Genomic DNA, 13,923 nt, shown 5'->3' on the forward strand with positions numbered 1-13,923 from the left:
TCAATAAGTTTGACTCTTTTTTTTGTTATCCGGTTAACAAATCCAGATGAATTATACAGCCTGGGGGGAAAAAAGAAGATAGTGCACTGTTAGTTGCCTCATCAATATTCATCTAGAACTTCTTTTTCCATTTTAGTAGGTCTCACCTCCCAACTGGAAGCTGAAAACACCTTTCCCAGTGTCTCTGGGAGCTACAGCACAGGCATATTGCCCAATTCTAATCAACAGGATATAAGAGGAGGTCTGCTGGGTGGGATTTTTGAAAATTTTTTTTTCTCTGGTTAAGGAAAAAGAAATGCCCAAGGAAAACCTACAAATGCCCCTTCCATTGTTGCTTTTGGACGTTTTTTGAGAGAGGGTATGATGCTTAGCACTTCTGTAGCCATCCTGAAGCCAACAGTAGAATCCTTGTTGCTACCTGGTGATAGTGAAGTACAAAGCTGCAAAGCTCTTGATTTCTAATGACACAGTATGGGATGAACCAATCCAGGAACAGCCTGACTCTGAACCTCCTTTAATGTCAGAAATAAAATCTTATTTTTAAACCACTGTTAGTTGTACAGGTTGTTGACATAGGCACTGAAGTGCCCCCAAATGGTGACAAATAATGAAGCAAAAGTCAAAGACAGCAAGTCTGGTGCCAAATTTTTTGATGCGTATGGGTAAGAAGCTGAAGAGAGTGAGCTATTTTCTTTCCTTTTTGAATTTATTTTTTATTTTTGTGGGTCTCTAGATGTATACATTAGTGAGCTATTTTCAATAGTGAGAAGGGATGTTGCCACTTAGCATAATGCCTTTTTCACAACTATCATAGAAACTATATATACATATAGTACAGAAAATGAGGATAGATTTCTGACTTAAACTGCCTATTTCATTTGTGTGCCTGGATACATCTAATTTAAGATTCTACAATACAGCATTGCTAGCAGTTACTGCGGGAATATTTCAAGCTCCCTATTTGGTGGAAATACATTGCAAATTTTTTGCTCCAAGTTTATGAGTATTAGAACCTACCTAAAAAGGAGCTTTTTAAAAACTTGAGGAAAGGAAAAGTGAGGGCCTACTCTTCCTGCCTGTGTTCCTTCTTGTTACTGCTGATTGAGACGCTAGAGATCACACTGAGTGAGATGCGTCTTAGAATACAGCTGAGCAGTTCACCTTTAACACTTTCCATCTGAGTACAGAAAACTGGCACGTGCAGAAAATTGGATATTCTGACTTGGTGGGATTCTAGGATTTGTTCTATTTTTTTCTGTAATTGTTGTAGGGACATATGGCCCTCTACCTTTTGGGCAGCAGGAGCTAGAATAGCAGGAACATTCTGACAAAATTTCCACTCAGCATGAGAGGGAAGCAGTCCCCTTGACACACTGATGATGTGCCCATTTAGCATTAAAAGTGATTGAGAGATGGACACAACTAAAACTCACTTCACTCAAAATATATGTTGATATAAGAAAGTAAATACAATCTGCTGTTATGAATCTTTCATTCTCACCAATGAGACATATGTTAAATAATATTTGAAATGTATAAAGCGATTCAATTTAAAAAGTTTACTCATTCATGCATTTAACACATTTATGGAGCATCTGTTATATAAATGCACTGTTTTAGGCACAAGAGGTAGAGCCACATATAAGCAGATTAAATCACTGGACTCATTGAGGTACCAATCTGATATGAGAGAGTAGACTGAAATAAGTAAACATATAAATCAACTACATACTTTTACACAGTATAAAGTGCAATGAGAAAGATAATATTGAATAGGTGTTAACTTCGGAATGGCTGGACAGGGAAGACCTTTTGAGGTAACGTGAAATTGGCCTGAGCACCATGTAAGCTATATCATGGTGAAAACTGTTCCATGGTGAAAAGAGTAGACAGCAACAGCAAAGGCCCTGAATGAGAATGAACTTGGCTTATCTGAAGAGTAGAATGAAGGCCAGTGTGGTAGGACACATACTGATAATAGAAGAAAAATGATAGAAGAGAGAGGGTTTGAGCAGGTGGGCAGGAATTGGTCAACATAGGTCATAATAGAAGTTTGGAATTTATTCCACATGCAGTGAGAAGTTCCTAAAAAAAAAATTTTATAAACTGGAGTTTGAGAAAGAACTATGTTAATGATAATTTTTTTTGTTTGTTTGTCTTTGTGTTTTTTTTTTTTTTGAGACGGAGTTTCGCTCTTGTTACCCAGGCTAGAGTGCAATGGCGCAATCTCGGCTCACCGCAACCTCCGCCTCCTGGGTTCAAGCAATTCTCCTGCCTCAGCCTCCCGAGTAGCTGGGACTACAGGCGCGCGCCACCATGCCCAGCTAATTTTTGTATTTTTAGTAGAGACAGGGTTTCACCTTGTTGACCAGGATGGTCTCAATCTCTTGACCTCGTGATCCACCTGCCTCGGCCTCCCAAAGTGCTGGGATTATAGGCGTGAGCCACTGCGCCCAGCCTGATGATAATTTTTATAGCAAAAGCCCTCACTCATTTGTCACATAAACTCCAAACTTCTAATTCAGCAGAGACTTAGGGAGATCAAAGGGACTACCATAGGATTACCCACTGGTTAAAATTCAGATCCATAGCAGCTGGTCCTGACTGGAATTAGACTTCCTTGTCTGTTGCCCTCTTTGCAGTGGGTCTGAATGTCTCTATCGGCTGTGAATTTTTCTGCCTCCATCTGTGGTTCTGAGAAGGTGGCCCAGGCTTCTGGAGTCTGTCCCATTGGCCTATAACCTCAGGATTTGCTGCCCTTCTTTTGGAAATTTGGGTATTTGTTTTCAGAACATACTTAAAGGCCTCTCGAAAACAATGTTAACAACAGCGGAATGTTTTTTATGGTGTTCTACTCAGACTTGGATTTTTAAGAACCAGGGATGGAGACTGTATTTCCAGATCTAGTCAAATCCCTTCCAAACTTAAAGCAACAAAGTGCCTTTTAAACTAGGACTTGTACTGTTTAATGCTCTGGAATCAAACACCCAAGCTTCAGCCAAAGGAGAGAAAGCAATGTTCAGGAAGCTTTCTGAAAGTTTTTTTTTTTTTTTTTTTTTTTTTTTTTTAAGACAGAGTTTCACTCTTGTTACCCAGGCTGGAGTGCAATGGCGTGATCTCGGCTCACCGCAACCTCCGCCTCCTGGGTTCAGGCAATTCTCCTGCCTCAGCCTCCTGAGTAGTTGGGATTACAGGCACGTGCCACCGTGCCCAGCTAATTTTTTGTATTTTTAGTAGAGACCGGGTTTCATCATGTTGACCGGGATGGTCTCGATCTCTTGACCTCGTGATCCACCCGCCTTGGCCTCCCAAAGTGCTGGGATTACAGGCGTGAGCCACCGCGCCCGGCCATGAAAGTTTTTTGAAAGCAATTTTTATGTATTAGTATAATATATATATGAATCACTAATGAGAAAATTGATCTTCAGAAACTAAAGTGAAAAAAACTGGGGTATCTTTGTATCATTGTTACAGATAAATGTCGAAGAAGTTCATTACTTCTTTCAGATATTAATTGAGCACTTACTGTTTACTAGGAACTGTGATAGATACTGGAAATTCAATGGTGAATGAAATAAATTCTATGCCCTCAAGGAGCTTATATTCTAACAACAACTTAAAATTTACTGAGTGTTCTCTATATTTCAGTACTGTTATTAAGTGCACTAACTCAGTGGGGAAGCTAGATAATAAAGACGTATGTAATAAGAATTAATAACAAGTGCTGTAAAGAATAATAAGGCAGGTTGTGGTAGAGAGATTAATGGCAGCCTGAAGATGTCCATGTTTCAATTCCCAGAACCTGTGAATATGTTACCTTACATAGCAATAGAGACTTTGCAAATATAATGAAGAATTATCTGGGCAGGCCCAATGTAATTATAAGAGTTCTTGTAAGATGAAGGGACAAAAGTCAAAGACAGAGGAAAAGAGAAGATCGCAGGATAGAAGCAAAAAGGACAGATGTTAGGTTGCTGGCTTTGAAGATGGAACAAAGGAACATGAACCAAAACAAACACAACAAAACCCACAGGTGGCCTCTAGAACAGCGGTCCCCAGTCCCTACAGCATGTAGTAGTACCTGTCTGTGGCCTGTTAGCAATCAGGCCGGAGGTGTGTGGAGGTGCATGGCAAGTGATGGCCAAGCAAGCATTATCACCTGAGCCCAGTATCCTGTCAGGTCAGTGGCAGTACCAGATTCTCATAGGAGCCTGAACCCTATTGTGAACTGCATATGCAGGGATCTAGGTCTGTGCTCCTTATGAGAATCTAATGCATTCAAAATGCCCATCCCTCAATCCTGCCTCCATCTGTGGAAAAACTGTCTTCCACAAAATCAGTCCTAGGTGCCAAAAAGGTTGGGAACTGCTGCTCTAGAAGCTGGAAAAGAGGAGATATATTTTCTTTTAGAGCGTAAAGAAGGATACAGGCCTGCTGGCACTTTTAGTCCTGTGAAACTGATTTTGGATTTCTGAACTCCAGAAATGTAAAATAATACATTTATTCTGTTTCAAGCCACTAAATTTGTGGACTTAGTAATTGGATACAGCAGCAGTAGGATATGAATACACAGGTTTACAGGATGGTGAATTATGGAGGGTGCTTAAGAATCGCCTCTTTGAGGTGGTGGCCTTTAAAGAGAAAAATGAGCAAAGTAAAGGAACGAACCATCTGGTGGGGGGAAAAGCAGTCCTGTCAGAGGGCACAGCAAAAGCAAATGCTCTGAGAAGCGACTATTCTCAGAGTGTTTGAGGACTGTCAAGAGGAAAACGTTAGTAGGTTATCTTGGAGACATAGCCAGGGGCCAGAATATGAAGGACCTCTCACCTTGCTAAGCATTTTGACTTTATTCCAAGAATAATGGGAAGTCATTGAAAGGTCGTGAGCAGGGTTATATGCTCTTGTTACTTTTTAAAGCCACAATGTAACTCCAAAATGGAAAATCAGCTCTGGGCTGGAGGTGCCAGCATAGCGGAAAGGGAAAGCAGAGAGATGGGTTCGGGGAACAGAGCCTGAAGTTGTCCAGCTAAGAAGTGCAGAAGTGCAGATTGGAATGAGAGCAGGCAGAAAGGACTATACGTGCTAGATGGAATGGACAGGATTTGCTGGTAGATTGAAGGTATGAGACAAAGGAGACATGGATGATTTCAAGGATTTTGATGACACTACTGATTTGAAACATTCTGAAAGGAACAGGTTTGGGCTGGAAAATCATGAGTCTGATTTTAGATGTTTTAGAAGCTTATTGGACAGCCAAGTAGAGATGTCAGGTAGGCAGTTGGACATAATATCTGAAGTTCAGGGGAGTGATTGGAGCTGGTGACATCATTTGCAGAGCTCTGGATAGTACATAAAGCATGGGATAGTGTGTGGGGATAGATCCTAAAGACAGAGCCCTAGGGCACTCCAGCCTTTACAGCCCTGGAAGAAGACAGCTTATTGAAGGGTTGGGGGGTGGGGAGAAGAAAAGAAACACAACTCTTATTACTTCCATTGTCAGGACAATTCAGAGCCACTGTTTTTGACTTTCTGGCCTGAGTGAAGCTTGAAAAATGTCAACTTGCCCCTTTGCAAAGGTCCTAAGGAGTAGCCATTGGCTTGGCCTGTTTGCCATGGCTCTGGGTGAGCTTTTAAAATGCCAGTGAGCTCTAATTGTGTTGATTGCCTAACAGCTGTGAATACAAGATGCTGACTCCAGAACTGCAACTCATTCTGCAAAGGGCACCATCCTTTTCCCACTAATGACTGCTGAGCAGAGCCACCTGAAGCCTGCATGGGGTTTAGCAGCAGCTGCACTTCTGCTCTAAGAAATAGCTCACGGCAGTCAGATCAAAGTGAAGCTCTTCCTTGCTTTTCCTGGAAGCTTGGGTACTTACTGTTAGAGCATTAAACAGTAAGCGTCCTAGCTTAACTGGTGCACAGCGCTTTATGTTTGATGGGGAATTGGTTAGGGCTACAAACCATCTGAGCTAAGAACCTTGAGAAACTCCTGCTATAAATAGCTTTTTCTGCGACTCTGTAGTGTGACCAGGAATGAGGACAGAATCTAAGAGTTTGCTGCCTCTATGATGGAACTGTTTAGGCACTAGAATGCTGGAACTAGATCTACAACCCTATGAATTTAATTTCCTCTGCAACTCCCCTACTCCTAACTTGTTTTCAATATGATAATGACCTTTTTTTTTTTTTTTTTTTAAAGCCTTCTGCTTTGCCTCCCACTCTGCTCTGCTTCCCAGCGACTCTTTCTTCCTGGCTGCTTCCCCGTTACAAGCACTCAGCTCCCAGTGTTATCACACTGCTTAGAGCAGCCATTATCAGCCTTGGCTGAGCGAGCATTGGAATTACCTGGGAACTTTTAAAAATCCGGAAGTCTGGGTCTCACCTCCAGAGATTCCAGCTTAATTGTCTTAAGTGCGGCCTGGACATCTGGGTTTTCAAAAGCTCCCCAGGTAACTCTAATGTGCAGTCACTATTGAGAATCACTAGCCTCCAGACTCTCTGTATTTTCCAAAGTAACCTGCAGCTGATTTTAGAAATCTCGATTATCAAGAGAAAACGGTGAACCTCCCAGGGCTCTACTCCTTTTCCAGGTGACACTTCTTTACTTCAGTGCGTGGAGGAGAAGCCCTGCTGCTTGCCATCTCCCTCAAGGGAGTGCAAGACCCAGGCAAAGACAATACTGCAGAGGAGATACTTTGGGGAAAAGTAGGACCCTAAATGCTTACACCTGGAGGCACTTAAACTTTAATACTGAATTTGTCAGATGCAAATTTGTCTATGCAAACAAGGGCCTTATCTCTAGCTTCCCCTCAGGGGTTTTGAAGGTGCGCTAGTATTCTGAAACAGGGTTGTAAAGCACCTACTCTGCTCTCCAGGGAACCTTCTGGAAAGGAGGTGGAGAAACGGAAGCTTCCACCCTTGCAAGTGTGTTACGTGGCCAGCGAGAGCCATCACCTAGTAGTTTCTACATTTGTGATATTTGGGGGCCAGCCCCACACCTATTTAACAGGGATCTGCATTTGAACAAGATGCCCAACGGATGATATGCAAGTTAAAGTTTGAGGAGCGCTGGTTTAACTGGGGGTTACGGTAAGTGCGGAATCCTACTTTACAAGAGAAGCTGGGCGAGGGAGCCACTTATTCTCCCTCCAGCTGGGTCTTTTTGTGGTAAGTGGCGAAGCGGGGAGGCTGGAAGGCCAGGGTGCTGGACTGGCTCTGGCGCGGCCCCGCCTGCCCGCCCCGCCTCCCTCCTGGGTCCCTGCCCTGCACGTCGTTGCTGTGGCAGCGTAGGACGCGGCTAGAGCTGGGCTGCGGCGCCCTCCATCTCCTCCTCCAAAGGTCTCCCCGGCCTCCCGGCTCGGGCCCAGCCTGCCGCTCCGCCATGCCACGGAGGAGGCGCAGGAGCCGGGTGAGTGCCCTGGAGGGCGGCCGGGAGGAAGAGGCGCCCCCGAAGGCTGCCGCTGTGCCTTCGGCGCCGTTAACGTCCCCGCAGCAGACGGAGGCGGCGGCGGAGCGGATTCTGCTCCGGGGCATCTTCGAGATCAGGAGGGGCAGCTGTGACGTGGTGCTAAGCGAGCGAGCCCTTCGGTGGCGGCCCGTTCTGCCCGAGCGCCCGGCGGGTGAGTGCCGGGCCTCAGCGCCTTCGCCTCCCTCGGCACTTCTTCCCTCTCCCCGGCCCGAGGCCAGCACCGCGCGCTCTCACTCCACCCTCCTCTCTCCTCCCCTCCCCCGCTCTCCACGCTGCCGGGACAGGTTCCCGAGTCCCCAAGACGCCTCCTCCAGCTTCCCAGCCGGGAACTCACGCCCCTTGCCCCACCCCAGAACCCCCAGGGGTCCTCTCGCTACCGCGCTTTCTCCCGCCTCTGGGACCTTCCCCGGGCAAACGTGACGCTGGGCTTTTGCGCAGCGTCTCGGCAGAAAATCTGGAGCCCCAAAGGGGAGATAATTTACAAACGTGAGAAGGTCACTTACTCCGCCACTCCAAGTGGAAAAAGTTTTACTCCATCAACTTTGATGTTCCACTGAAACTATAAACATTTTACAGATATGCCTACACATAAGTTCTGAATCCAGCGCTCATTTTGCTGACTTGAAAATGTAACCCCAGAGCGTTGGGAGTGATTCTGGATTTTTTTCTACCCCTCACCTTCCTTGCCATTGTCTAGAATCAAGACTTCTTCAGGCTCAGTCTCGAAACTTTTGATTTTTGATATTGACCCTAGAATATTGGATTACAGTTTCGCGATGGTTAGTTACATCAAGCGGTTTGCGTACATTTGCCTTTTATTGACTTAAAATTTTAGTTACCTAAAGTTATAATGCTGTAGTTTATAACAAATACTTCGAATCTATTTTCACGTCTTAGTCAAATAGTCTTATAGACTTACAGTTATCTTATAAAGACCATCTTACAATATAGTCTTATTTTCAAGTCTAAACTCCAGAAATACTCCCCATTGTTGAATTAACTTAGTTGAGAGTGGTGAGCTTAGATGTGAGGAACTACCATATCAAGATCATCTACTTGCGAGGAGATGACTTGGGAAACCTTGGAATTTGATATTCAACCTCTTTTAGTTGAACACAAATTTATGAAATTAAAAAAAATTCCTGTTGGAAAACAAGACACAGTGGGCTATTTATGTTACAGAATAGAAAGAGTCACTGTCTTAAAGTTTCTTCCTCAAAAGTCTATGAAACCAACTACCAGGGCCCCAGCACTGGCTGCAATTGTGAATTCGGCCTGTGCTGCGTGTGCCACGCTTGGTCACTTCATGAAAATGGTCTTTGACCTTAATTAAAATGTTTTCAGGTGTTTTAAAAACCAAGATGAAGTATTTTCTTGAATGTTTTAAATTAAAAGCTAGGCATATGGTATAGAATGATTTGTCTTTCAGGCAATTCCAGTTATGCAATATAGAAGTTCATAATTACAGTTTGGATTAGCCCAAAGAGCCAATTTAACCTACAATGCTGCTGAAATACTATAGAATTAAAATGAGACATTGTGCAATGAGAGGTCACACAAACCAATGTTGCAGTATTTGTGTATGAAAAAAATGACATGAGAAAAGAAACACTGTTTTATATTGAGTGGTGCTTGAGAAAAATAGGTTCAATTAGCACTCCTGGCAGTAGAGTTCTAAAATACATCTTGACAGATTTGTAACTTTAAAGGTTGTAAGTACTGATTCTTTATGTTTAATTATGCCCTAAAACCATTTGGTTTTCTTTTCCTTTATTGTTAATTACAAAAAAGATACAGGTGTACCTTTTCTTTCCTTTACTACTCTTTTCCTTTACTATTAATTACGAAAAAGATCCACCTGTACTTCTTTTTTGTAATTAATACCTAGTATTCAAACCACTTTAGGCCTCTAAAATTGAAGGCACAGAAGAAGCCTATCACCTTAGTAAATACTTCTATTTATAGAAGAAACCAAGAGATGTTTTATTTAAATAAAATGTAGCCAAGCGTGGTGGCTCGTGCCTGTAATCCTAGCTACTTGGGAGGCTGAGGCAGGTGAATTGCTTGAACCCAGGAGGCGGAGGTTGTAGTGAGCGGAGTTCGTGCCATTGCACTCCAGCCCTGGCAACAAGAGCAAAACTCCATCTCAAAAGAACAATAAACAAAAAACAAACACTGGGAAATAGGAAGATATTAAGAGATGATATATTTAAATGTGAGAAAGACTTTCTGTTGTTGAATAAACATAGATGTGAGTGGTAAAAGATGAAATGGAAGAGGAGCTATATCAAAGTTACTGTACTTGGGAGGACACGATATGGTAGGATGTGGTCGGGGGAGAGCATGTCCATGTCTGGCTGTCTCAGAAAAGGATGAGGGTAGGTAGGGGAAGTCACTGGACATTATTAGAACATATGTACGTTTTCAAGACTGCTTAGCTGGTAGTGTTTTTTGTTTTTTTTTTTTGAGACAGTGTCTCACTGTTGCCAGGCTGGAGTGCAGTGGCGCCATCTCTGCTCACTGCAACCTCTGCCTCCAAGGTTCAAGCGATTTCCTACTTCAGCCTCCCAAGTAGCTGGAACTACAGGCATGTGCCACCATGCCCAGCTAATTTTTGTATTTTTAGTAGAGGCGGGGCTTCACCAAGTTGGCCGGGATGGACTTGATCTCTTGATCTCGTGATCCATCTGCCTCGGCCTCCCAAAGTACTGGGATAATAGGCATGAGCCACCATGCCCCACCAAGGCTGCTTAGTTTTTAAACCTCATAGTGCCTTAATTGTTTTCACTGATGAAATAAAATACCATGTGATCTTTTTCTAATTTTCCATCTGAGTAATGAGCAAAGACATTAATGTATTTTATGAAGGCTATGACTGCCAAAATTGGGGCAAATTGATGGTCTTGTTGACAGGGTAAATGAGCATAACCATAGTAATTGTAGTTCGTTTTATTGGGTTCAGGGGTGACTTGGAATAATGGATGTGTTACCCTTCCCTGTAGAAGTGAGGCTTTCAAAAACAGGCTATAAGTCAAGTTGGGAGGCACAAAAGTATCTTCACTTTTTTTTTTAAGTCAAAAAAAATTTTAAATCAAATGTGTGATATAATGTTATGCATGTGCTGCTTAAGCACATTAACTCAACCAGATCCAACAGCTGGTCTAATAACTTTTTAATTGTTTTAAAAAAATTTAATTGACACATTGTAATTGCACATATTTATGAGATACTATTTGATGTTTTGATATTTATGTTGTACAATTATCCAATCAGAGTAGTGTATCCTTCACTTCACATATTCATTTCCTTGTGGGTTAAAATATTCAAAAGCTTCTCGTTATTTTATAATATGCAGTATCTTACTGCTAACCATAGTCACCTATTATGCAACAAAACACCAGAATTTATTCTTCCTATCTAATTATACCTTGGTATCGGGTGACTAACCTCTCTCCGTCCTTCCTTCTCCCCTGCTCTTCCCTGGTAACCACTATTCTAATCTCTACCTATATCAACTTTTTTATAATAGAAAAATATTCTGCATGTGAATGACATCATGTGGTATTTCTCTTTCTGTGTCTGGTTTATTTCACTTGACATGATGTCCTCCAGGTTTATCCATTCACAATTCACAGGACTTTATTTTTGTTTTTATGGCTATTATTCCATTATGTTTATATATCGCATTTTCTTTATTCATCCATTGTCTGCTTAGGTTGATTCCATGTCTCGCCCATTGTGAGTAGTGCTGAAATAAACATGGGAGTGCAGATTTCTTCAACATACTGATTTTATTTCCTTTGGATATATACCCAGTAGTGGGATTGCTGGATCATATGAAATTCTATTGTTAATTGTTTAGGAACTCCCATGCTGTTTTCCATAATGACTGTACTAGTTTACAATCATACTAACAATGTGTTAAGTGTTCTCTTTTTTCCATATCTGTGTCAATACTAATTTTCTTTTGTCATTTTGGCAATAGCCATTTTGACTGGAGTGAGGTGTATCTCATTGTGGTTTTGATTTGCATTTCCCTGAAGATTAGTGATATTAAGCATTTTTTTAAATGTATCTGTTGGTCATTTGTGTATCTTCTTTTGAGACGTGTCAATTAAGGTCTTTTGCCTATTTAAAAAATCAAGTTGCCGGGTGTGGTGGCTCACGCCTATAATCCTAGCACTTTGGGAGGCTGAGGTGGGTGGATCACCTGAGGTCAGGAATTCAAGACCAGCCTGGCCATCATGGTGAAACCCCATCTTTTAAAAAAAAAAAAAAAAAAAAAAAAAAATCAAGTTCTTTTTGCTGTTTCGTTGTTTCTTTTATATTTTGGATTTTTTTAAATCCCTTTGTCACATGTATAGATTGCAAATATTTTCTCCCATTCTGCAGCTGTTTTCACTCTGTTAATAGTTTTCTTTAAGGTGCAAAGATTTTTCGTTTGATGTAATCTTATTTTTCTCTGTGCTTTCGAGGTCTTATTTTTAAAATCCTTGCTCAGCTCAGTGTTGAGAATAATTTCCCTTTTGTTTTCTTCTAGTAATTACATAGTTTCAAGTTTTACATTTTAAATCTTTAATCTATATTGAGTTGATTTTTGTATATGGTGAGAGGGAGGGGTCTAATTTCATTCTTCTACATGTGAATATCCAGTTTTCCTACTACCATTTGTTGAAGAGACTTTTTTCCCTGTGTATATTCTTGACATCTTAAAAAAACCAGTTGGCTGTTGTAGGTGCATAAACTGGTTGTTAGGAGCATGTTGTTTCCATGATTTGTGAAGTCGTCAGTTTTTCTTGTTGTTGATTTCTAGTTATTTTTCTTCTTTTGTTTTTCTTTGAGACAAGATCTTGCTTTGTGTCCCAGGCTCAAGCGTGGAGGTGTGATCTTGGCTCACTGTAACCTCTGCCTCCTGGGCTCAAGTAATCCTTTCACCTCGGCCTCCCAAGTAGCTGGGACTACAGGCATGTGCCACTGTGCCTGGGTAAATTTTTTTGTTTGTTTTTTTGTATTTTTAGTAGAGATGGCTTTCATTATGTTGCCCAGGCTGGTCTCAAACTCCTCGGCTCAAGCAACCTGCCTACCTTGGCTTCACAAAGTGCTGGGATTAGAGGCATCAGCCACTGCACCTGGCCTGATTTCTAGTTTTATAATGCTGTGGTCAGAAAAGATACTTGATATTATCTTTTTAAATTTGTTAAGACTTGTTTTGTGGCCTAACATGTGAACCATCCTCAAGAGTGTTCCACGTGCATTTGAGAAGAATGTGTGTCTGCAGCGGTTGAATGGAATGTTCTGTAAGTGTCTGCGAGGTGCATTTGGTCTATGGTGCAGCTTAAATCCAATATTTCTTGATCTCTGTGTGTTGTGTTGGGGTGTGTGTGTATGTATGCATGTCTAGATAATTTATTCATTATTGAAAGTGAGGTATTAGTCTTTTACTATCATTGTGTTGAAGTCTATCTCACTTTTTAGGTTGAACATTTGCTCTATATATCTGGATACTTAGGTATTGAGTATATGTTTGTTTACAATTATTATATCCTCTTGTTGAATGGATCTCTTTAGCATTATGACGTTTTTACAGTTTTTGACTTAGTCTATTTTGTCTGACATAAGTATTGCTTCTCCCACTCACTTTTGGATTCTGACTGCATGGAATATCTTTTTCCATTTCTTCACTTTTGGTTTGTCTTGAATGGCGAGGTAAGCCTCTTGTAGGCAGCATGTAGTTGAATTTTTTTTCCAGTCATGCAACCACTTTATAACTTTCAATTAGAGAATTTAATCTCTATGATTAAATTATAATTTAATCACATATGAAAGGGGCTCGGGTTTACAGTTTTAGGAATTACATGTGAAAGAGTTTCTGGTCTCTGGATGGAGGAGTGGGCTGGGGGTTTGATCTTGTTCAAGTAAAAACAGTGTCTTCCGGAGAGATTCCCCCATACCATGCCTATTATTTACAGGAAGGTGATTTAGGAGGCACAAGTTGGCCATCCTTTTCTTCTATTGAAATGCAGTGTGGAAGTCAAGGGGGAGGTGATCCTAGATGCCTGGGTCGCCTTCCTCACCTCCCCCCCCACTCTCATTCTCATTTTCCAGATCCTCTAAAGAAACTGATTGATAATGATGGATATAAAACACTTGTGATGTGGTTTTTGTGGTCTATTCCAGCAGTAAAGGATTTCTTAGCCATTTAGAGGAACAAGGGGGGATAGCAGGGGAGTAGTAAACAAACACCCACTGTTGTTATCACACTTATGATGAGGGTTTTTGGTCCTCCCAAGTCTGAGGACCAACCTTTAAACAAGAACTCAGGGTTGAATTTATGCCATACCTGCACAGGCATGTGTGCTAGTGTGGTTACGTTCTTAACTGCACAACCCTGTTCGTTTATGTGCAGGCAGCAATTGGTTAGTTTGAATTTTTTACAGACTCCTCCTTCAGCTGCT

The 13,923-nt window shown here is 41.7% G+C and overlaps 1 protein-coding gene across 1 annotated transcript in view; it reads left to right on the forward strand.

The window, feature by feature from the left end:
* Positions 1–7,381: 7,381 nt before the first annotated feature.
* Positions 7,382–13,923, forward strand: part of CERKL (ceramide kinase like) — a 138,977-nt gene continuing 132,435 nt past the window's right edge. The window contains exon 1 of the mRNA XM_064373284.1: positions 7,382–7,619. Coding sequence (XP_064229354.1) covers positions 7,382–7,619 — 238 coding nt within the window. The remainder of the gene's footprint in view (positions 7,620–13,923) is intronic.

This window comes from Aotus nancymaae, unplaced genomic scaffold, assembly GCF_030222135.1.
Source record: "Aotus nancymaae isolate 86718 unplaced genomic scaffold, 86718_ANA_hifiasm-v0.15.2.pri h1tg000008l, whole genome shotgun sequence".
Lineage (NCBI taxonomy): Eukaryota > Metazoa > Chordata > Mammalia > Primates > Aotidae > Aotus > Aotus nancymaae.